At 41.3% G+C, this 24,044-nt stretch overlaps 1 protein-coding gene across 3 annotated transcripts in view; it reads right to left on the bottom strand.

Moving 5' to 3' along the window:
• Positions 1–24,044, bottom strand: part of LOC100767156 (ubiquitin-conjugating enzyme E2 E1) — a 52,969-nt gene that overhangs the window by 25,137 nt on the left and 3,788 nt on the right. For all 3 annotated transcript variants that reach the window (XM_027389390.2, XM_027389392.2, XM_027389391.2), the window contains exon 3: positions 22,601–22,651. In XM_027389390.2, coding sequence (XP_027245191.1) covers positions 22,601–22,651 — 51 coding nt within the window. The remainder of the gene's footprint in view (positions 1–22,600; positions 22,652–24,044) is intronic.

Here is a 24,044-nt window from a genome sequence, read left to right on the forward strand (position 1 = left end):
ATATACATATATATACATATATATATATATAAATATATATATATTCCTTCCGTAGACCAAGGCTCCACCACAACCAGGCCCTAACTTTCCAGCTATGTATTCCTATCACAGCACACAATGTGTGGAAGGCTCTAACATTCAATTAGTGGATGCATTTGGGTGAAGAATTGTGAACAGAAAGGAAACAAGAAAAAGTTTATTTAGCACTGATTGCTTATTTCCCAAATTTCACAGGCAGGCAGTTAATTTTATTCACTGGTTATTTATTTTAGATATTCCTACTTTAGTTACAAAGTAAGAATGTAAAAACCTATTCAACAAGCCTCTTGATACTACAAATTCATGCCTCTCCAACCTGTATCCAGTGGGTCATGTTCCAAAAGCCCTACTTAAAAAAAAAACAACCACCCACTTGTGTAGGAAGGGGATGGGAAGGAAGAGTTCACAGGAAGAAATGGAAGGAGGAAGAAAAAAGAATGTGAAGAGGAGAGGAAGATCAGAGAGGAAAAGAGGTAGGAAGACATAACATCATTCTTAAAAGCTAAATCCTTTTCCTAAAAAATGGTATCTTACCTTTACTACACCTAAACAGTAAAAACGGCAGTTCAAAGATTGTTAGAAATAGCTAAAACCTAGAAGGAAATTCTTCCCCAACGCCTCTTATTTCAATGCTTATTTATGTAGTATGTTAACTACAGAACAACACACCAAAATTTAAAGTCTCAATTCACAAGAGTTCTTCAAACAATAACCTACAAATTGGTGCACCTGTATCCTTTACCCTGAGGCTTTTCTTCCATCTGTGGCAAAGTCTTTATATACTCTTGCTAGATTAGGCCTCCTCACACTCTTCCAGCCTCTGCCTCTACCTGCCTTAGTAGTGGGTTTCAAAAGCTAAAAGATGGGTGGAGCTGGGGTCTAACTCAGAGGTACAGGATCCTGAGCTCCATAACACACACACACACACACAGAGAGAGAGAGAGAGAGAGAGAGAGAGAGAGAGAGAGAGAGAGAGAGAGGGATAAAACAAACAAACTTAAAAAAATAGAAAAGTTTCTAAAATTGAATTTCCTTTAACAATTTAGGATACTTTAAGGGCAGGTGGCACCACTCCTGGCCCTAAGACCATTTTTATTATATACTTTGTTATGTATGCACCTGAACTGAGGTTAGATGACAACTTGCAGGAGTTGGCTTTCTGATTCCAACATTTGGGTTCCAGGAATTGAACTCAAGAAAAAAGAATTTGGTGGCAACACATCTTCTCTGGCCTGTATCTTGGTTCTTATCCTTGGCTTCTGAGTTTTGTTTCAGTGCAGATGGGTGAATTTCCTCTGGACATGGCTCTAGTGGAGTGGGGTCCTTGACCTGTCTTTTATGAAAGCATTCTATGTAAAGACAGTAGCAGCCCAGGTTGAGGCCATAGCACTGACATGAACTGTAATGCCACAACTGCTTCAATAAGTTTGCTCACTGTGTAAAACCTAAAAATGTCAATTCACTAGCTACTCTCTATGTTCTTTTCCTCAACTATAAAGAACTGAAGCAATGAATTATTTATTTTTTTCTGTTCCGAGGACTATCACCAAGCCCTAAAACAAATCCAGTATTCATTAGAAACCCCATAACTTCAAAGACAAAAGAATGGAGTGTATATATCTCATTTTCAGAGCATTCAGGAGACGAAGGGCAGTCAGACAATTGCTTATTCCAGCACAGTTCTGTTCCAAACCAGCTATCAGGGCCCAGTAGCCTCCAAACTCATGTGTGAAGCATGCCCTCCTCAGCAGACATAAACCTTGAAAAAGTACTGGCTCAGTGGTTCCCAACCTTCCTAATGCTGTGACCCTTTAATACAGTTCCTCGTGTTGTAGTGACCCCAACCACAAAACTATTTTGTTGCTACTTCATAATTTTAACTGTGCTACTGTTGTGAATAATGTAAATATCTGATATGTAGAATATCTAATATGTGACCTCTGTAAAAAGGTCATTCAATTCCCTCCCCAAAGGGGTCAAGACTCACAGGTTGAGAACTACTGGACTAGATCCTGGCTGGGTTTGACACACTGGCAAAGACACACTGGCTTGCTTCTAGATAGTTATGGACATTATAGCTGATATAGTTAAAGAAAAATTTCCCAAATAACTTCTGTTTATAAAATTATTGTAATACAAAACAAAACTTTAAGAAAATGTTATCCAATTTCTAATCCCAAAGAGTTATCCTAATATTGAAGAGAATGGAGGACAGCTTCTGTTGCTTTCTTTTATATGAGGGCTACAGGCTAAGAAGACAGGCTACACACTTGTGAGGACACTGAAATAATGAGTCATGCAGTGTCCACAGTGCACCCTCTGCAGGAGAAAGAGCTACCCAGGGTTCCACACCCATAGGAGGGAGACTTGAGCCCATACTCTTAGACCCTAAACCAAAGCAAATGGATGATTCTATGATAATGAGCCATGGGTGGCTTTCACCTAAAGACATTCCAAACAATATTTTGAATAGTGAAGCAAGTGTTAGCCTGTTAAGTCATCTTATGAAAAGCTCCCATTTTCTGATGTGAAACTTTTGGCATCTTTAAATCAACCTCCATCCCTAAATACAGAACACAATTTATGTAAAATATAAGAAATTATTCTCCCTCTAGCTTTGCCAACACAGTCCATTCCCAAAACCCTTTCTTTCCCATCTGCATAAGATTTATAGTATTAAGGATTGCTGAGGAGAGCTTCTAGACACCCTGAGGGTTTCCTCAGTCAGCATTTATTTATGTCCCCCAACCTGGCTGGACTAATTTTCTTAAAATGGGAGAACACAATTTACCTAAAATTTAAAAATCTGATTCAATTTATTACTATAGTTGCTTATCAAACACTTTGGTTCAGCTAAGGTTCACAGCAAACAGATCATTTAGGTTAGGAACAAGCAACATAAACTTAGGTTCACAAAATAGAAAATATCTCAATTGTACCTACCACTACAGAATAAACAAGTTCAGGAGAACAAAAGCTGAGAGAAAAAAGAAAGAAAGAAAAAAAAAAAAAAAACACTGGACAATGGTGCGTGTGCGTGTGCGTGTGTGTGTGTATGATATTAGCATGAAAACAACACAACCACCTATACACAGGCATACAGACTACTATATCCTTTGCAAGTCTTCATCACTAGTGACATGGCAGGGGTGGGGCAAGAGATAGAGGCTACTGACATTATAATATGCAATGACTGTGCTCTCATAAGGGAATATTAGAAGACTTCATGAACACCTTTCTGAAAGATTGCTTCCTTAGAGGCAAGCATGACTGGAGAATTAAAGAACTGGAGAATTAAAGTACCAGAAGCAGTTTTTTAAATGTCATGATTTTGGACCTACTGTTTGGCTAGGAATATTTTCACAGGGCCACTCTACAGTAATAAACCCATCTATGCCCACAGATACACTACCAGCTTTCTTTTCCCCTTCCTTCTTTACCCACCTTCTAGATCTCTTTGCTTTCTCAACTCTGGTTGATTGCTTCTCATGAGCTCAGTCCAGACCTTTCAAAAGCCTATTAACAGAAGAGGGGGAGTCTTTCCAGCTGTTAGCCCCATGGTGAGCCTATTAAAATGAGTATTATTATTATTTCCCTAATTTATCTTCTCTGGACCCTATTGCCAAAGACCTGTGAAGTCGTGGACTGGGACAGAAGCAAGACTGGAAGTCACTATACCAGATGCCTAAGAATGAGATCAGAGAGTTACAATAAGCTCATACTCTTAGCAGTCACTAATCTTGGGCTGAGAGTAGCAGAACACTTTCTTTCTCTACATGGACTCTGACACACTCAATACCCAGTTTATAATTTTAGTCCCACAAAAGTGCTTTTTCCCAATGGTGGCTGTTACTCTCATTTATTTACCAGCAACTGCTTCAATCAGAGTCTGCAAACATCCAGATGAACTATCTATGTTCATGTACAATCTGACCTACACACTGCTAATCACTGGGCAAACTATGTATTTTCTTTAAAATCAAGACAATAAGCCAAATATTGCAATATACATCTATAATCCTAGCTCCTGGGTAGTAGAGACAGAAGTATCACAAATTCTAGGACAACGTAGGCTAAAAATAGTAAGACTGTTTAAAAACCAGCATTTTAAATGTCCAGTGTGTTTGTGTAGTGGTAGATGCTTTTAATCCTAGCACTTGGGAGGCAGAGGCAGGCAGATCTCTGTGAGTTCAAGGCCAGCCTGTTCTACAGAGTGAGAACAGGATTCACTCTGAAGCCCCCACATGGCAGCTCACAACCATTTGTAACTCCAGTTCCAGGGGATCCAATATCCTCTTCTGGCGTCCTGAGGAAGCAGGCACACATATGCTGTACATATATATTCTCTGGCAAAATACTCATATACTAAAATAAAATTAAGTAAATCATAAATGATAAGACTAATACTAAGAAGATATAAGCTTTGACCACTTTCCTTTTTTTTTTTTTTTTTTTTTTTTTTGGTTAACTAGGGAGGTTTATTTGTTTGGATATAAATTTTCAGTGCCTGAAATCAGACTCTAGATAATGACTTTTATTTCACTTGTGAGCTTTATGTGGCGTAAGTGGGAGCAGCAGTGTGTCTGAAGCATATTCGCTTTGACCACTTTTTTTTCTTTTTTCTTTTTTGGTTTTTTGAGACAAGGTTTCTCTGTGTAGTTTTGGAGCCTATCCTGGCAATTGCTCTGGAGACCAGGCTGGCCTCGAACTCACAGAAATCCACCTGCCTCTGCCTCTGCCTCCGGAGTGCTGGGATTAAAGACGTGCACCACCAACGCCCAGCTGCTTTGACCACTTTCAACTCGAACATTAAATAAATGACAACTACTACAATTTGTTTGCACGATCCCCATTTTCTCTGTTTTCTTCAGGTGGTAGGTACAATAAAAAAACTTATTAACAAAACCAAACCAGAGAGGCACATGTTTTTAATCCAAGCACTCGGGAGGGCAGAGGGCAGACCTATGTGAGTTAGAGGCTGACCTGATTGATCATAGTTCATTCTAGGCCAGCCAGGGTTACATAGTTGGACCCCTGCTAAAAATAAAAAAGTAACTGTATGAAATTCTCAAAAAGAACATTCTATCTATAATTTTTTAAAGATTTATTTTTGGTTTGTGTATGAATGTTTTGTCTGCATGTATGTATGTGTATCATGTTTGCCTGATGATCAATATAGGCCAGAAGAGGCATCAGGGATCTGGATAGTGTCAGACAACAGGATACTAGGATTTAACTCAGGTCCTCTTCGAGAACAGCAAGTGCTCTTAACCACTGAGCCATTACTCCAGTCCCAAAATATTGCTGTTTAAAGAAATTTGGGGCCTGCAAGATGACTTAGTGCCTAAAGGTACTTGTCACCAAGTTACATGACCCCCTAAAATAAATAAAAGTAGTTTAAATTTTCTTAATTAAAAAACAAAAAACCCAATTCAAAAAAAAAAAAAAAAACCACCAACCCCAAACCCCCACAAAACAAGTCTAGCTGGGCTTATTCCTTTAATCCCAGCAAGTGAGAGGCAGAGGCTGGCATATCTCTGATGCCAGACTGATCTAAATAGTAAGTTCCAGGTGAGGCAGGCTACATAGTGAGATGTTATCTCATACCCACCCACCCCCGAAAAAAACAAAACAAAACAAAAAAAAAACCCTCGGTCTATTAGAATGGCAAATACAAATAACTGCATGAGATACTATATATAATATATTATATGTATATACAGAACATACATATGCATATATATGTATGCAAATGTGTGTCTGTTTGTGTGTACACATAAATGTCACAGGACACAGACAAGCTGTGTGGATAGAATGAGATCACCTCAGTTCTCTTTTGGTATTGAACCCAGAGCCTACTACACCCCAGCCCCAGTGGAGGGGATTTTTATGTAAACTATAAAATAATGGTAGAAGCTTCAAGAGGGAACATTTTATACATTTATTGTGGGGGGGGCGCATATGTGGTGTTTGGACTACAAACTTTCACATACAGAGTCTCCCCTTCTGTTGTGTAGGTTCCAGGGATTTTACTCAGGTTGTCAGGCTAAACAACAAGCTGCCTTTGCCCACTGAGTCATCTCACCAGCCCTAAACCCTAGGCTTTTAAATAAAGACTGACAGTTGGGCATGGTGGTACATAGAGTCCAACAGAATTCTGAGTTCCAAGCTAGCCAGAGCTACATGGTGAGAGAGACCCTATTAAGAAATAAAAGGAGCTTGGGATAAAGATATCCTTTATTAGAAAAACACCAGCCAAACGCAAGCCAGAATGTGCCAGGGGCAGCAAGGCAGGGAGGCCAGAGAGAAGGGGCTCCCATGTGCTTTGCAGCCCCTTAAAACCCTATCCATGAGTCATCCTGACCTCACCTTAACCATGCCCTGACAGGCGTGGTCAGGCATAACTGTAGCCAGCTTCTAGCAGGCATGGCTTACACTGTCCCCTACATAGACCCTGTCTATGAATAGAAAACCACAGCAACAACTAAACCTACACTAGAGAACACCAGAGGGATGGGGCTACTCTGATGAAAACCCTTAAGTGGCTCTTAAAATTTACATATATTTCTGTATATGAGTAAAGCTGAACACTGCAACTCCAAGAGAGGTTTACAACTCAGAACCACAAACATACCAGTGGAGCACTACTGTAAGGCACGAATCTTTGAAGGGTAGAGATCAAATCTGTAAACCTTCCCACTTTCGAGCCCGGGGACTTGGGCTAGCCACTTAATCATTGAAGGCACGTCTATAAAATGAGAATGCCAAACCACACTGACATACTTCATAAGGTTCACTGTTATCACCAGCTAAGTTTCATTCAAATTTTGTCTGTTTTGAGACAGGGTCTCTCTATACAGCCCTGGCTGTTCTGGAACTCAGAGACCTGCCTGCCTCTGCTTCACAGTACTGTGATTAAAGGTATGTGCCACAACCAGGCTTCTAGTTTTGTTCTATTTTTAAATGCTCGTAACACAGACCATGAAGCTAAAATACCTTTTAAGTCTCTGAGTTGTCTAGAATATCACAAACCAGGCCTTCTGTAAAAAGCAGCTTCCAGGAATATGTACACACGAATCACTTCCAATTCCCTTCGCAGTCAAGGGCAAGCTCACATCCTGTATGCTTTGGCTGCATTATTACTGGGACTACTTCTGAGTAAACATTTATGTTTATACTCGACTTTTGTCCCCTTAGAAATCTGAACTGACACACAACCTATCTATATTAGGTAAGTGAAAAGTTTTCACCATGGCCCTTTCCTTAGTTGTTTAATAGCTCAGAGAAGGAAAACAAACAAAACAGTAAGAAAATGGTCCTGCCTGGGAAAGTGTGACACATCTGTGATTCTAGCACTTGGGAGACAGAGACAGTTAAAGGCTGTCCTTGGCTACACAGCAATTAAAGGCTAGTTGGGCTACATGAAACCCTGATCCAAAAAAAAAGAATCACCACCACCAACAAAAAAGAACATGGTTTCTTTTTATTACTGGTTGGTTGGTGGGTGGGTGGGTGTGCACGCACAAGTGTCTGTAGAAGCCAGAAGGTGGCACTGTATCAAGTAGGACTGGAGTTACTGGGAGCTATGAGCCACAGATGTGAGTGCTGGGAACTGAACTCAGGTCCTCTGGAAGAGCATCAAACTCCCTAAACACTGAACTATTTCTCTAGCCACAAGAAATGCCATTTCATATCAATGCAACAATACTAAGATGCACTACAATCACATTGCATGTTGTCATTTCTATAGAACCTACAGAACAGTTAGGGGGCTGCTCTTCCAGCACACATATGGCAGCTCACAACTATCTATAATGCCAGTTCCAAGGGATCTGGCATCCTAACACAGACAAATACGCAGGCAAAACACCAATACACATAAAATAAAAAAATAAAATAAAAAACAGAAGCTAATGCCAGAAGTTTTAAATATACATATAAGAATGATTACATCACCATTCCACCACTGTGTCCTCTCACACGGGTTTCAACCTCCTATAGGTCTGAGGCTTACCAACTGGGGATTCAGCTCAGTTGGTTTTGTGCTTGCCTAGTATATAAACATGCCCACAAATGCACACTACACACCCTAGAACTGAGACTTCCCACTGTGCAATTCAATTCTTCCCCATCACAAGTAACCATGTTAGGATTAATGGGCATGCTGGCAAGCTGTCTCACAGTTTCCACGAAAGTCTCTTGGTCCCTAGAGTCCTTGATCCAGATAGGTTGGTCATGTTCATCGCCCCAGTCTCACTTGTTCCTACTCTATAGAAGGCCAACCACGGGATGCTTTTCAAGTGCTGGATTCCAGCTGCCTTCATGGACAGGGACAAACAGGACTGAAAGCAACCAGGACACAGGGATGATCAAGCCCTGGCTATGACTCAGTGCCACACATGCCTTACAAAGTACTTGCTTCCATCCAGACCTTATGCCGAGGACACTGAGCGGCACTGTATTTCCTGTCACATATAGGAACACAAAGTTACAGTCGCATGGATTCAATTACTAGTGAAGTTTCTAGATAGTGCAGATACAAAAGCAGATCTGCTCTATTACACAAAGAAAAGTCAGGAAAACTATTAATAAAAACATTTAAGCCAGGGATAGTAACACACACCTAAAATCCCAGCACTCAGGAAGCCGAGACAGGAAAATCTTTGTGAATTCTAGGCCAGCCTGGTCTACATAGCAAGTATGGCTACCCTGGTTTTTTGAGGCCCTTCTCAAAAAACAGAAAATTAAAAAAAAAAAATGTAGTAATAAAAAAGAGAAGCCACAATCTTTAATAAATAAGAATTTTTATGTGGCTTTCTTCAAATGTAGGCAATGATAGTGAGGACTATTGAGCACTCCTCCATGTAGGGCTCTGTTCACTGGCTTCCAAACAAAACCAAGAGAACCATCTGCCCTGCCCATCAAATCCCTCCACCATGCTTATCCTCAGCTACCATGCTAGCCACTCTGGCCTTCCTCACGCTTACTAGCAGTTGCCATTTGACCTAAAATACTCTTCTCATAGTTGGATCTCTATAATCCAGTGTCATTACCCCACAGTGGCACTAGCCAATGCCCAAACTGGCTAGGTAATGTCCATCTTAGGCTCCTAGTGCAGTTACTTTGTACAATGTAGAATGTGCTTCCATATATAAATAGGCAACAGTAAAATAAAAGAGAAGCTGTTTATCAGAGAAACAAATTTCTTTTACTACCCTTCCTCTGAGTGAATAAAGGTTCCTTGAGAGCAAGAACACTTGGGCTATCTTGAGAATACCTGGCATAACAGTGATGTTGGAATGAGTGGGAATATACTTCAAGGAACCTCTGTCCTTAGCTGTAACTTACTAAAACCAAAGGGGCACAGGAAGAAGTACAGGGTAGCATGTACCAAAGTAGCAACGGGACCACAACAATTTATACAGCTCAGATGAGGCCACAGAGAAACAGAGGAAGGATTATAGGTGGGCCAGGTAGGAGAATGCTGCCCAATGCATTTGAGCCACTGACAGTCATGTAACATCAAAACAATGCCAAAAGCAGTAATGACTTAACTGGAATAACCAGCAAGCTGCTGTTTTACAGACAATTCTCATGATGCAACATAAGTATTTGGTATGTGATGCATTTTAAAAACTCTAACCCTTCTTACTGTGGTACATTCTTATTGAGGACTGAACAATGCCCTCAGTGGTTAGGCTCCTGAGAATTAATATACAGTCTGGTACATAAAGTTTTTGTTGAGCGTTTTTAAGCCTCAAATCCCAGGCTGGCCTTGAACTTGCTACATAGTCAAGGATGACCCTATTTGGGTTCTCCTGCTTCTCCGTTAGGGTGGTGGGATCAAAGGCACGTACCATTTCATCAACTTTATTTGGTGTTGGGGAACAAACCTAGGTCTCCGTGTATCCTAGGCAAGCTCTCTAGCCACTGAACTATTACTCTGATCCATGCTGCTTTTTTGGTTTTGGTGGTACAGGGAATTGAACCTAGGGCTTACAAGTACTCTACCACAGAGCTATAATCACAGGTGGATACATTAAGTTTTTTCTGCTTCAGGAAAATTCAAATGCAACAAAATATTTTCTGGCTAAGTGAGCATGTTAACAAGAAATTTCTGAGAAAGCCAGGTATAGTGGCGCATGCCTTTATTCCCAGAACTCTGGAGGCAGAGGCAGGTGGATCTCTGTGAACTGGAGGCCAACCTGGCCTATAGAGTGAGTTCAAGGACAGCCAGGGCTATTATGCTGAGAAACCCTGTGTGTAGAGTGGGGGTTATTTAAAAATTTTTGAGAAAATCCAACTGGCTAGCCACAATTTTCTTAAAGGAAGGGAGCACACCAGGATGGGAGAAAGAGAAAGACAGAAATTTAGCGTGAACAAAGATTCGAAGCACAAAGGAAATGTTACTCGATATATGGACACTAGACTCAGCTCACAAAGCAATGAGATTTTATATATATTATTGCATCTTCAGGTCAAGTGGCAATAAGCAATTGTGAACACCTCAGACCTAGTGTTCCTGCTGAGGCCTGAAGGGCAGTGGGAGCTTCAGCAGTGGGAAGAGGATGGTTCCTGAGGGGCTATCAGCCAGAAGCACAAGCCTGTGGAAAGCAATGACAGCTGGATTGCAACAAGCCACTAAATGCAGAAAAGTTTTAGCAGTGGCTCTGGGAAATAAAAACAAGGCAGCACCAGTCACCAGGAGACAGAGGGATAAAATGACCACTACTTTTCTGCGTGGTAAGCCTCCACAGTAAAGAATGCTTCTCCACAACTCCCTGCTAATGCACAGCTAATAGGGAAGCTGAGAGACAAGGAAGGGAGGGGAGAGTTGGTCCTTCCCACCTGAAAACACCTGGCTGAAGGTCAGAATACCTTTCCCTTTTCCCACAAACATGTTTTAACTTTCAGGCAACACAATACAGAATGCATGTCCACATATATAAACAAGCAGTAATAAAATAAAGGTGAAACCGTTTTATCGGGGACACAGAATCCAAGTTCCAGAATCTAGCCGGAACAAGAACTGTGTCCTCAAGTGAGATTTACTTTAGAGGACCTTCATCATGCCACAGCACTTACCCCACATGTGAGAACACCCCAGGATACTATGCCAGTGTCACTGAAGAATGAAGCGATGGTGCCAAGGATTCTCTCCAAGAGGGGCTGTGCAGATAGGATGAAGGGCAATGCAGTGGAAAAGTGAAGCTGCAACCCACTGCCAGGCTCTATACACAAGTTACTATAACCACTAAACAAACATTTATTTTGAAATATTTCCTTAGGTTAGAGGAAAGTTATCACTCATGTTTTAGAAATCCTCTTGGGTAATTACAATAAAACAAATGTTTTCTTTGAGAGTCTTTTATGTAAACCAATTGAATATCTTCTTCTATTGGGATAAATGTGCTCTAGTAAAGTCTGCCAAGAAATAAATTTTTATAACACCAATTCCAGTAAATTATGTTTAAAAAGTGAAATGTATTCCCACAGAGAAGGCAAGGTTGTGGTAATGGGAGAAATTTAAATTACTTTTGTAGAACTCCCTCTGCAGATACACTTGTGGCTCACCTTTCTGTTTTCCTCACGCAGCATCTACGGCTTCCTTGAGCCCAGCTCCCATTCCCAAACATTACCAAATGCTACCCAAATTAATGAAATTAAGCAAGGCCAAGAGAACCTGCATAATCTGAAGTTGGTATGGCAGGCTCAAAGGAAAAGGATGTTTACCAGGCCTTTCTAGGATTCTAGAAAGTCAGGTGTGGTGACACAAACCTTTAATCCCAGTGCTTGGGAGACAGAGGCAAGAGGTTATCTTTAAATTCTAGGCTACCTTGGTCTACATAGCAAACTCCAGGCTAGCCAGGGTTACATAATGAGACCCTCTCTCAAAAATAAAATCTGGGAGCTAGAGAAATGGCTCAGTAGTTAAGAGTGTGTATGCACTGCTCTTCCAGAGGACCCACGTTAGTTCCTGGCACCTGCACTGGGAAGCTCAAAACTACCCATAGAACTCTAGCTTTGGGGGATTCAACACTTTCTTCTGAACATTTTTTGGGTACCTGCATATATGTGGCATATATATCCACTCATTTTTATTCTCTCTCACACACAAAAATAAAAATAAATTAAGAAAATAATTCTAGGAATTAGTTAATTTTGTCCTAAAGAGGACATAAGAAATAACTAACCACTTCTCTACATAAATACAATGAAATCTTTTAAATGAGAACAGAAACATCTTTTTTGTTTTAATTGAAAACCATCCCCTTTGATTTTGTTATTTAACGTGGATCTTCGTAATGTGGTCACCACCAAACCTGCAGTTGTGATGCGCAGTGACCACCTCCTGACCTTCCTATGTGCCCACTAGGCATCATTTTAGATCTGATGGTCACTCTACTCGGAATATTTCCCAGTCACCACTTCTGATTCCTTCCCCCACTTCTTGGTTTCTAGTATCTATACCCAAATGTGAACAAGATGCCCAAGCTACACCCAAAGAGCTCTTCTTTTATCCATTTCTTTCAGGGTGAGCCATGGGCTTTTCCTATTCACGAGACTCAATTACAGTGAGGTCTCCCAAATGGCTCCAAAATATTCCTGAATTCCAATTCCCCATATCTAACTTCTATTTGACATCTAAGTTTAGATGTCTGGTGGGAATCAATCTCACACCCACTTTGTCTGAGCAGTCATTCCAGTCTGACCTCCTCCCTATGCCAGGTTTCTCAGTATCAACAAAAAGTCACCACCATCTAGCCAACAACAAAACCACAACCTAGAAGAGCCCTTTATGCTCCTGTCTCATAAGTCCCAAGTGCAATCCAAAGAGGTCTAGGTGTTCTACTCCCATCTCCACTGTTAAACACAATACCACATTTCCCACTCATGCCTTCCTCAACCATGTTTCCATATACCTGAGGGTAAGAAAAGCCCTTTAAATCACTTCTAGCTTCAATACCAAGAAGGGCTTCCCCAGTTCCTTACTGGACCTGAAATCTCCTGGCTTCCCTCGATGTAATATTCTTACAGGATGTCCCCCTAGCATCTTCCCTTTTTCTCATCTTTGAGGTCTTTGCTTAAGTTATTTACAAGACTTCTGCAGGAAAACCATCCCTCTCTACCCAATGATCCTGTATCACTGCACTTCATGAATTTTCTTCCTACAAGCCATCACAGTATACAAATCCCTTGATTTGCTGTCTATACTGCCCACTGTGTGGCTAGTTTTATGTCAACTTGATACAAGAGTCACCTTGGAAGAGGGAACCCCAATTAAGAAAGTGTCCCTGCCAGACTGACTTTCGGGCAAGTAGTGGTGCATTTTCTTGATTAATGATCAATGTATGAAGACCTGGCCCACTGTAGGTGGTACCATCCCAGAGCAGGTGTTCGAAGTTGCATAAGGAAGCAATTTGAGCAAGCCATGAGGAAGAAGCAAGCCAGACAGCAGTATTCCTCCACAGCTTCTATTTGAGCTCCTGCCCTGACTTCCCTTAGTAATGGAGTGTGACCCCAAGTTTCATGTTCTTTATCACAGCAATAAACACCTTAACTAAGACATGTACTAAAATCCAAGTTTCACAGCAGACAAATGCTCTCAGTACCCAGCACAGTTTACTGCTTCAGCCACTAGGACTTGATTTCATGCATCCTGTGGCCACTCTGTGCAATTATCAGATGTAACATACCTGTTTTTTCTTCTAATAAGATCATTCCAAACTACGTTTTCCCCCTTGGTTTTTTGAGATAGGGATTCTCTGTGTAGCTTTGGAGCATATCCTGAACTTTTGCTGTGTAGACCAGGCTGACCTTGAACTCACAGAGATCAAAGGCCTGCCTTTGCCTCCCAAGTGCTGGGATTAAAAGCTAGTGCCCAAACTGCCTGGCCCAAAGTACTGTTTTTCTAGTATTTTTGTTGTTTGTTTTAGAGGTAGAGTCTCACTCACTCTGTAGCCCAGGCTATACCCATATTCAAGGCAATCCTCCTCCCTCAGACTACCAAGTGCTGAATTAGAGTCATGATATACCATGTTAAGCCCAATGCCTTTTTCTATAAGATTTACTAGTGGTATACCCACATCAATTTTCTATCAGAACAGACACAAATGCCTAAGGTACTGACAATATTAGTGACCATCACATCAATGCTAAGAACCCTACTGACACTACAACATTGATTAGTATTGCTTGAAACAGTACTGACATAGATCAGACTGGAGCAGTCTGATAGGATTCCAGTGGTCAAGCTACTTCTGAACACTACACAAAGCTAGTGACATCAGCCCCTTTCTTCCCATCTGCTATTTTACTAACTTGTCACATTCAAGGCAGACATTCTCTGACAAGCAGACAAAATTGAGATTTTAACAACAATGAGCAGGACACTACCCCAGACAGCAAACTGAGGAGCAACTTTCAGTTTTATTGTTCTAGCCTCTAGCACTGTCCCAGAGGGCAGGAGACATCACCTTGGCCTTCCAAAGGCTTCCCCTCTAAGTAGTAGAATGACAGGGATTCTGGAGAGATATTCAGTCATGTTCATATGTTAAAGAAAGAGTAGTATGAATATAGCAGTTCCTGGATTAGTATCTCAAGTAGAGGCTTGGTGAGCTTCTAGCCTCCAAGAATAGGAGGTTGTCCAGAGGGTGAGGACGGCTGCACCAGTTGCCAGGCCTTTTATTTCACTCGAGAGCATGACTAAGTAAGAGACTGAGTAAGAATGGGTTTCTCATGAAAACCCTGTTCCACTTTACTGGTGACAAGGGGTGCATCAGATGTTTCAGGAAGGTTGGTCCCAGCACCTCTAACAACCATTTGGACCAGCTTTAAGATACAGGAACTCAATTTACGTAGCATCCCTACATCAGTGCTCTTTGCAGGCACAGAGTAGGCAACCTTATAAAATGGAAACGTGCACCAGAGATACATTATTTTCTTTATTACATACTATCCTATTCTGAAGAATAGATCACTTTTTTTTTTTTTTTTTTTTTTTTTTTTAAATCACCCTGACTGATAACCAGCTCCTCTGTGATTCTGGAAGGGCCCAAACTGCCAACAACGCTTGGGGCCCTGGACAGCTGTAAAACCATTTGTGACAGCAATTTTCCCATTGTTTCCTAAAGAAATGTATAAAATGTTCTGGTACCCCATCAGGTCTACATTAGCCATTTGTGTCTATTAATTTAATACACCTGATGATCAACCATTTCTCGGGTACTGAAGGGATGCTGAGACTGAACAATCCCTTTTCTCAAGGAGCTTAAAGTCTCCCAGGAAAGGACAAGCAGGGGGCAGATGCTACTGCTCTTAGCTCTACTCAGGGCTGGAGGCTCCTCACACACCAGGGATGCTTCCAAGCCAGCAGAGAGCTGTCCGCCACCAGAACATCAGGCTGTCAGCTTTTCAAAAGAGATGCTCTCTGCTAATAGCCTCAATTCCACATTCTACCACTTTCTACTTTTGAAAAATGTTCCATCTCCTTCTTGTCCCTCTATCCTTCTCTGTTTGCTTTCCCTTCTTAGTCTATAAAAAACACACCCATAGCGGTTACATTTTAAAACCTAAGGGACATTTAAGTTTGTTCTCTGTTCCCAGAGCCTTGGTGGCTGCTTCTGCTTCTTTGCTTCCTCTTTTTCCCAGTCTTCTTTCTCTACCTGATCTTCATGTACAGACAGATACCCCTAAGAACACAGTAGTCTAGGACTGCCTAAGTCTTCCCTGTGCTATTACTATGATATGTGACCAGCTTTTAGAACACAATTCCTAGCCCTCTTCTCCCCAGCAAAAGTATTTCTCTTTATCATCACAAATGGACTTGCAAAGGTACCTGCAGCCTTGGCACCTCTGCCAAGCCCCTTAGATTTGACTCCAGCACACTTAACCATTTCATGGAAGTGGCTTCCACTGACACTCTGCAATAAAAAACAAAGAAACCATGTGTCCTGGTTAACTTTACTGTCAAGCTGACAACCTGGAGTCATCTGAGAGTCTCAAGTGAGGAATTACCTAAATGGGACTGACAAGCCTGTAGGGGATTGTCATACTGATTGCTACATGGGCATGGGGGAGGAATGGGAGGGTGACCCCATTGTAGGTAGCAATATTCCCTAGGCAGGGGTTTTGGGTTGTTTAAGAAAGTTAACAAAGATCAGCCTGCACAAGCCAGCAAGCAGAATTCCTCTATGGCTTTATAAGGCAGTGTGGAAGAGTAGGCAGGACTGCCTTCAGGTTTCTACTTGAGTTCCTACTCTGACATGTCTTAGTGATGGGCTGCAATAAACCCTCTTCTATCCCAAGTTGGTTCTGGTCACTGTATTTGTCACAGTAACCATGAAACTATATAAACTATACAAACATAAAGTTTTCACAGACAGTGAGTGTGTGCCACACTACTCTCCCAATGTCTTCTATAGCTCTGAAATCTTCAAACTGAAAAGTTGTGGGAAACACACAGGGTCAGAATCAAAGATTTAAGTCATTGTTTTTGCCTCTCAGAGAATTTTTAATCTACTCAATTTGCCCAATTTAAAAGCAGACAGATCTAAGAGATCAATAATGGATGAATAATAAATTCAAATATATAACCACACTACAAACATTTACTGATTTGCTACACAGTAACAGCAACATGCTGGGACACTGTATACAATCCACAACACAAATAACTTTGGAGAGAGACCTTGCCTCCCCTAAGCCACTTTTCCTGTCTTATCTCTTGATGTTAAAGTTACCAGCTGCCCCCAAACCCAGAACTTCAGCAGCCAAGTTCCCTAGTTCTTCTGCTTTCTGTCTCTGCTCTTCTCCACTCTAAGGACTACTACTGTCTGTTTCCCAAGCCCTCTTCAGTCCCTACCCACACTACAGCAGCCAACTCTAAGCCTACTGCTTCCTACCCAACTTTATATCATCCTTGTCTCTGTCCAAATTGTTCCACAAAAATTTCATTTCCCACTCAAAAATTTCGAAGACTCTAATATCTACAAAATGAAATTCAACGGCCTTGGCCTAACAGAGCAACTCACATTTTATCTCTTATTACAATTACATCCTCCCACTTGTTTTATACTCTGCAGCCAAAGGTTTACTCACCACAAGACCACAAGACAACCCTCTCTACCTGCCCTCCACCATGTTTGCTGCAGTTTCCTCCATTGAGTCTATGCCTCGTTCTTCACCCCAACTCCTATCCCCTCTTGAAACCTTCCCAGATGACTAAGTGTTCCTGCCGTGGCCCTCACACCCAGGGCAAAGCCATCTTTCATGTTTTTGAACCTCTATAGCATGCCACTGGCAGTTATTACAATATTTCACATTTCCACATTTCATAGAACCTTTAATAGATTATGGACCATTCAAAAGTAGTTCCTTTTCATGTACAATATGCACTCAAGGTTTCTAACACAGAATATCAGCACCTTTACAAGAATCTTTAAAACCAGTACCATCTTTTAAGCTGTAAGAATTATATATATATGATATATATATATATCATATATATATAGCTTTTATAGTGTTTTTAAAATAGTTTTTAAAGATTTATTTTATTTATGTGTATGCTTCTGTGTGAGTGCAAGTGCCCTGGAGGCCCATGAAAACATGGGATCTCCCTGGAGCAGAACTACAGGTGGTTTTGAATCCTCCCACATAGGCACTGGGAACACACTCCAGTCCTCTAAAGAACAGCAAGCCCTAAGCTCCGAGTCATCATCTCTCCAGCCCCCATTGAGGTTTTACACACACAAACCCACTACACATAATTGAGCATTTTACCCATTATAAGGATACAATCCAGTGACATTAATTACATTTACAACACTGTACCCCTACTGACACTATCCAGCTCCAGTAAGTTCATCATTCAATACAGCAACTGTGATGATTAATGATTCCTCACCAGGAAGCAAACAGAAGGGTCAGGAATTCAAAGCTAGAATTTTGAGACAACAAGAACTTGTCTCAAAAATAAGGGTGTGCTAGCATGAACCAGTAATCGCAGTACTTTGAAGGTGGAAGCAGGAAGATTAGAAGTTCAAAATCATCCTCCACTAAACAGCAAATGCAAGGTCAGCCTGAGCTACATAGACTGTCTCAAAACAAAAGCCTGGGCTTTCCAATACTGTAAGGTAGGCAACTAAGCACTGGGACTTTTTAGCAGAGAATGATAAGACGGCTGAGAATTATAAGACAAATGTTCTGTTTATTTTTATTTTTTCTTTTTTAATAATTTGTTTCAACTCAAATCATCTTAAAAAGAACTTTAACAATTAAGTACAGCTCTTGGTGGAGAAGGTCCTGGCTTAACTTCATATAGTTAAATAAAGTAAAAGAAAAACAAATATTAATAAAATTATATAAAGGAAAACTTAGTTTTACTACCCTCTCCTTGTGCTTAAAATGCTTAATGACATCTCAAAAAATATTTTATCTAAAATAAGACCAACCAAAATTCTGAATTTCCATTTACACTACAGGCTTACTTCTAATATAGATGTTCTCATTAAATAAAACTAAAGTAGCTGTGCATTGGTGGCACACGCCTTTAATCCCAACACTCAGGAGGCAGAGACAGGTGGATCTCTGTGAGTTCAAGACCAGCCTGGTCTACAGAGCGAGTGCCAGGATAGGCTCCAAACCTACAGAAAAACCTTGTCTCGAAAAACCAAAAAAAAAAAAAAAAAAAAAAAACTAAAGTAAAAAGCACTTGGGCAAAATATGCCACTTATGATGAGTAAATTTACTTTTCACTTTTCCAAGACTTTCACGTTTATAATTTAAATTATAATTTAAATTGACTATAGCTAGTCAATTTAGCAAAGTATGAGCTGTAAGCTACAAATAATAGGTACAAACCTGATCCTAGTGGCCTGAAGTTCATGAGCTATCTAGAATGCATGATTTTTCCATCCCAAATAGAGCCAAGCTTTATGGAATTGTTACAAGAAACACAATACTATTTCCCCCCTAAAAGAACAGAGGCAATGATAGCAGAAAAGCATAACCAAAAGCACGGTAAGCTGTAGAAATATTTCATTCACCATGTATACATACATACATACACACACACACACACATACACACACACACACACACACACACACACACACACACAGAGAGAGAGAGAGAGAGAGAGAGAGAGAGAGAGAGAGATTCACACAACAATACTAAATAGCTTGATGTTTGAAAGTAAGAATTTAATACAAAGCAATTTATATTTGTAAAAGTATTCAGGGTGGAGATGGCTCAGTAGTCTTGATGATCTATAAGTGGAACCAAATTCCATTTCTAGAACCCATGATAGGCAGCTCAGAACCACCTATAATTTCAGCTCCAGGGGATCAATGCCTTCTTCTGACTTCCATGGCCATCAACCACATGCACATACATAAACCATACTCATAAACATGTGTGCAGACAATTTATTTAAAAATGAATCTATTCAACATATTACCTTTTCTCATACAACATATCTAGCAAATAAAATTCACACAGTCTTGAAGTTCAATAACTTTGAATCCAAACATTTTAGTCAAGTCCTGAGACTACTGAACACAAGCAGCACAGCTACCCCTGACCCCCATCCCACCCCCACCCCAGGACTTCTGATGTAGAAGAGGCAGCTGTCCACTAACAGGATGCTGTGTGCCACCTGATATGTTTTAAGAAAGTAATGTGTCTAAATTTAAAACTGAATGCTGCCTGCCTGAAAGAAGTTCTAGAAAGGATAAACTATATCTAAAATTCATAAAATTAAAATCAATTTTAGCTTATTCAATATAATTTATAATTGATGGAATTACAATTTCACTAGGAACTACTGAGTTCTTATGCAGACGGCAATACCAGAAAAAATTTAATATATATATTTAATATATCATTTAATTAACGCATCTTAATTGGAAGCTGACTCAAAAAGCATCTAAGCTAACCTATCCTGTCTCCAACAATAAAGTCCGTCAAGATATTAAATAATTAACTCTTAGAGAGGGGCAGGTGAAATGGCTCAACAGGTAAAGGAACTTGCCCTAAGCCTGATAACCCAAGTTCAGTCCCTAAGACCCACAAAGTAGGATTCCTGCAAGTCACCCTGACATCCATATACATGCTGTGACACAAGGGCACATTTACACAAAACAGACAAATGTTGTTTTAAAAATTAGTTTTAAATCCTATACAGGTAGCATCACAAAATCTAAAACCAAACTCAAACAAGCGCCCAGGACTGAAACTACAGCACAATACAGGGTGGTAAGACAGGAAGCCAGTAAAAAATAGAAACTCAAATTCATACCACAGTTCTCAACCTGTGGGTCAAGATGCCTTTGGGGGTCAAACGGCCCTTTTACAGGGGTTGCATATCAGATATCCTGTATATCAGATATTTACATTATTAGTCATAATAGTAGCAAAATTACAGTTAAGAAGAAGCAACAAAAATAATTTTATGGTTGGGGGTCCCCACAACATGAGAAACTTTATTAAAGGGCTGCAGCATTAGGGAGGTGGGGAGCCACTGAGTTTAAAGGTCTAGTGGGCAGTATCTCCAGAAATTAAAGCACTTGTTATTTGTAAAGGGCAGCATAATAACTGCCTTTCTGTACAATAAAGATACCTCAATCACACTCTTCCCAAAACATTTAAGTGTAGTAAGATTTGTCACCCCACCATGTAGTGTAGTTCTTCCCCAGGCACAGGTAATACACAAAGGTCTCGGCTTGAAGGGGTGATTATGAGGAATTTACAAAGATAAAACACCCTTCTTACTTCAGAAACACAAACCTCTCACAGATGAACCCTGATACAATGACAAGAACTCGAGTGTGCTATCCTGCTGCTAAAAAACCGATTAATCTCATGAAAATCTCCAAATTGTTTAGTTTTAAATTTGATAGCACTTATTCACATTTTAGAAAACCATTTCTGTTTTAATAAATGATACTAGTTTTGAAGCTATGATATATAATTTGATCAGCTAAAGCTGTTTGACTCACAGGAGACACACACACAGGGGAGACAACACCAACAGCAGTGGCAGCTACAGCACAGACCTACCGTAGGGAACACAAGTGATCCCACACAAACAACCAAGGGACGCCGCAGGCTGTCATCTAAACAGCTCTTAGTATTTCGCCACTTTCTCAACCATTGAAAAGATTATTAGCTACAAAAGAAAGCCTAGAGAATAGTTAGGGGCTCAGTTAAAGAACACAGTTTAAAAGTATCTAACTGGGAATATAGCTCAGTTGGTAGAGTGCATGCACGAGGCAGAGTTTAGCCTGGCATAAAGCCAGTATGGTAGTTCATACCTCTAATGCCAGCACTGGGGAGAAGGTAGACAGTAGGATCAGAAACTTGAGGTCATCCTTAACTACATATCAAGTTTGAAACGTCTCAAGAGAGGAAAAAAAAAAAAAAAGACCTAACATTCAAAATGACTTCTCATATATAGGAACAAAATTTCAAAAAGTACCATAAATCTGATCAACATTAAGAACAAATTTATATAAAGCAGAATCACTAGGGTGGGCCCAGACAGCTCAGTGGGAAAAACGCTTACAACTCAAGCCTGGCAACCTGTGTTTGATCCCTAAAACCTATATAAAAGTACGAGAGACCAACTCTACAAAAGTTGTCTTTTAACTTCCACATGCACACATGCAGTCACACACAGAGAACAATAATAGTCAACAAAACAGCAACACTAAATTTTGCTTTTAATCCACCAATCATGGTTTTAAAACATGAGTGTTAAAAGCAAAATACTTCATTTAGCTTCCATCCTGACTACCTGCACATTCTCACTGTGTATATCTACTATCTACCAGTAACTCCGACCTGTAGATGTAAAGCACCAATGAAAAGAAACCTTGCCTTCTTCCATTGAAGGCTGAAGTCTGTAGACCTTCAACGATTCACTATCAATTTAGACAAACCACAACTTCTTTCCACCTTGACTCAAAAATGCAAAACTGATGATTTTTAAACAAAGCAAAGCAGTCAACACACCCTTTGGAAGCTGGCTACAGTTTTCACAATGAAACATACACATATACACTCAGTCTGTATTACACAATATCAACAAAACACCATCTTTTAAGAGTTTAAAAAATTATAGTTTAAAACAAAATTATTCCCAAAGTTATTTCCTGAATTGCTTTGCCAAAAGTCCAATACAAAATTGCAGTGGAATAAGTTTGAGGGTCTAGTGTTTGTTTCCGTTCCATGCTTCAGCATCTCAGACCTGTAATGAGCTTATTCCAGCAGAGCAATTCTAAACCAAAATTTTAACGCTGACATCACCCATAGCTAGTTTACAAAAGGGAGACTCCTTCACCTTAACTTTGCAGTTTGTTTCACATACACAAGTGCCCACTCTGTAAATCCAGTGCTTTTCAAAAGTCCTGAGCTTGTTGCATACTACACCCATAGTACAGCATACTTGGTGTTAGCATCAAACACACAAATCACAGAAGAGAAGCAAAATTCTACAATAGAAAACACAAGACAGAAGTCAGGAGAATTTTAAGAAGACAACAATTCATAGGCAGCTCACCTGCAGTTTGGTGGAGGGTCTAAAGTGATGTCTGCCAGCTCCTTCTGGATCCTGGGAGATTGGGAAACAGAAAGTTAGTTGCAGGTCCTCCCACCTTATTCCATCCATTGAGGAAGAAGAGGTCCCAGGTTGGGGAGACTTCCCAGTGCAGGGGAGCAGCTCGATGTCTCTCCCACCCTCGGACTTAACAATACTGCCAAGCACACTAGGGCAGTTGTCCTGGGTGTTTTCCACTTAAGAAACAATTTAAAAAATTCTTCATTGCTGTTTTCCCAACCTTCTCAGCACTTCACCAGAGAATGGGAGGTCATTACCCTGAGGTGAGCCTGCCCTGTGGACTAGCAGACCTGCCATCCCCCCTCCGCCCTGGCCACAACCAGGACCAGGACCAGGACTCGGTAGTACCAAGCCTCTTGGTCCCCTAACTATGGACTCCGCACGCCAGCCCCACCCCCAGAGCAGGCCGACAGTTCTGAGTGTCCCAGCAGACCATGACCACTCAGGCCGTGCCCCTGACCAGCACCCCTCCTCAGGCTGGGACCACGTACACCAGCGCCCCCCGCAGGCCCCGGCCTCACAGAGCAGCACACTGCCCCCGGGCCAGCACCCGCACACTAGCGCCCTCAGCAGGCCAGTGCTTCTCAAACCCGGACCCTGCACCCAGGAGCAGTGACCTCCCGGCAAAGCCAATATGGCCGCTCGGGCCCTAGTGACCGCCACCGGCAAGGGTCGAGCGGTCCAGGAAGTGCTGGGTGGAGCTGAGGATGGCGGGACCCCCGGCGGCCCCGCAAGGTGCACTGGCCACCTGCGCCCGCCGCGCGCCTGCCCGCTCCTAGCCCCTAACTTCCCGGCCGCCCAGCCCGGCCCGGCCCGGCCCAGGTCGCGCTCATTCGGCGCCGGCCCGCAGGCCCGCACCGGCCTCTCCGCACCTCCTCACCTCACAAAGAGCCCATCCCCCACCCCTAGGCCGAAGCCACTGACAGTTCACACCGAGCCCCGGCCTTTGTCTTCGGCTTACCTAGGCGCTTAGGGCACCAATTAAAACGACCAACTTTGGGGCCTTAAGCTGCTTCTCCTAAAGGGGGACTATTTTTATAACTTCTCCTCCTACCAGGCTGTTACAACTTAAAAAATCCACCAAGACAGCTCGGTAGTAAAAATAAAGCCAACACACACTCGGCAATCTGAATGACAATGGATGTTTTTCCCTTCCCAAAGAAAGTTTTCGGGAGAGTAGGAAGAAGCCAGCTATAACGCACTGACATTTTTTAGCAGGCACTTCTTCCACGTTAAAAGGAAAAACAAATTGAGTGGTGACTGGGGAAGTTCTTCAAACTTTCCTTATTGAAGGGCACTTCCTGTCCCCACAAAATGTGGTCCAGTTTAGAACACCCAGTCTCTACTGACATCTATTAGTGCCCTGCTAAATTCTATCACTCCCAGG

The sequence above is a fragment of the Cricetulus griseus genome (genome assembly GCF_003668045.3).
Source record: "Cricetulus griseus strain 17A/GY chromosome 1 unlocalized genomic scaffold, alternate assembly CriGri-PICRH-1.0 chr1_1, whole genome shotgun sequence".
Taxonomy (NCBI): Eukaryota; Metazoa; Chordata; class Mammalia; order Rodentia; family Cricetidae; genus Cricetulus; species Cricetulus griseus.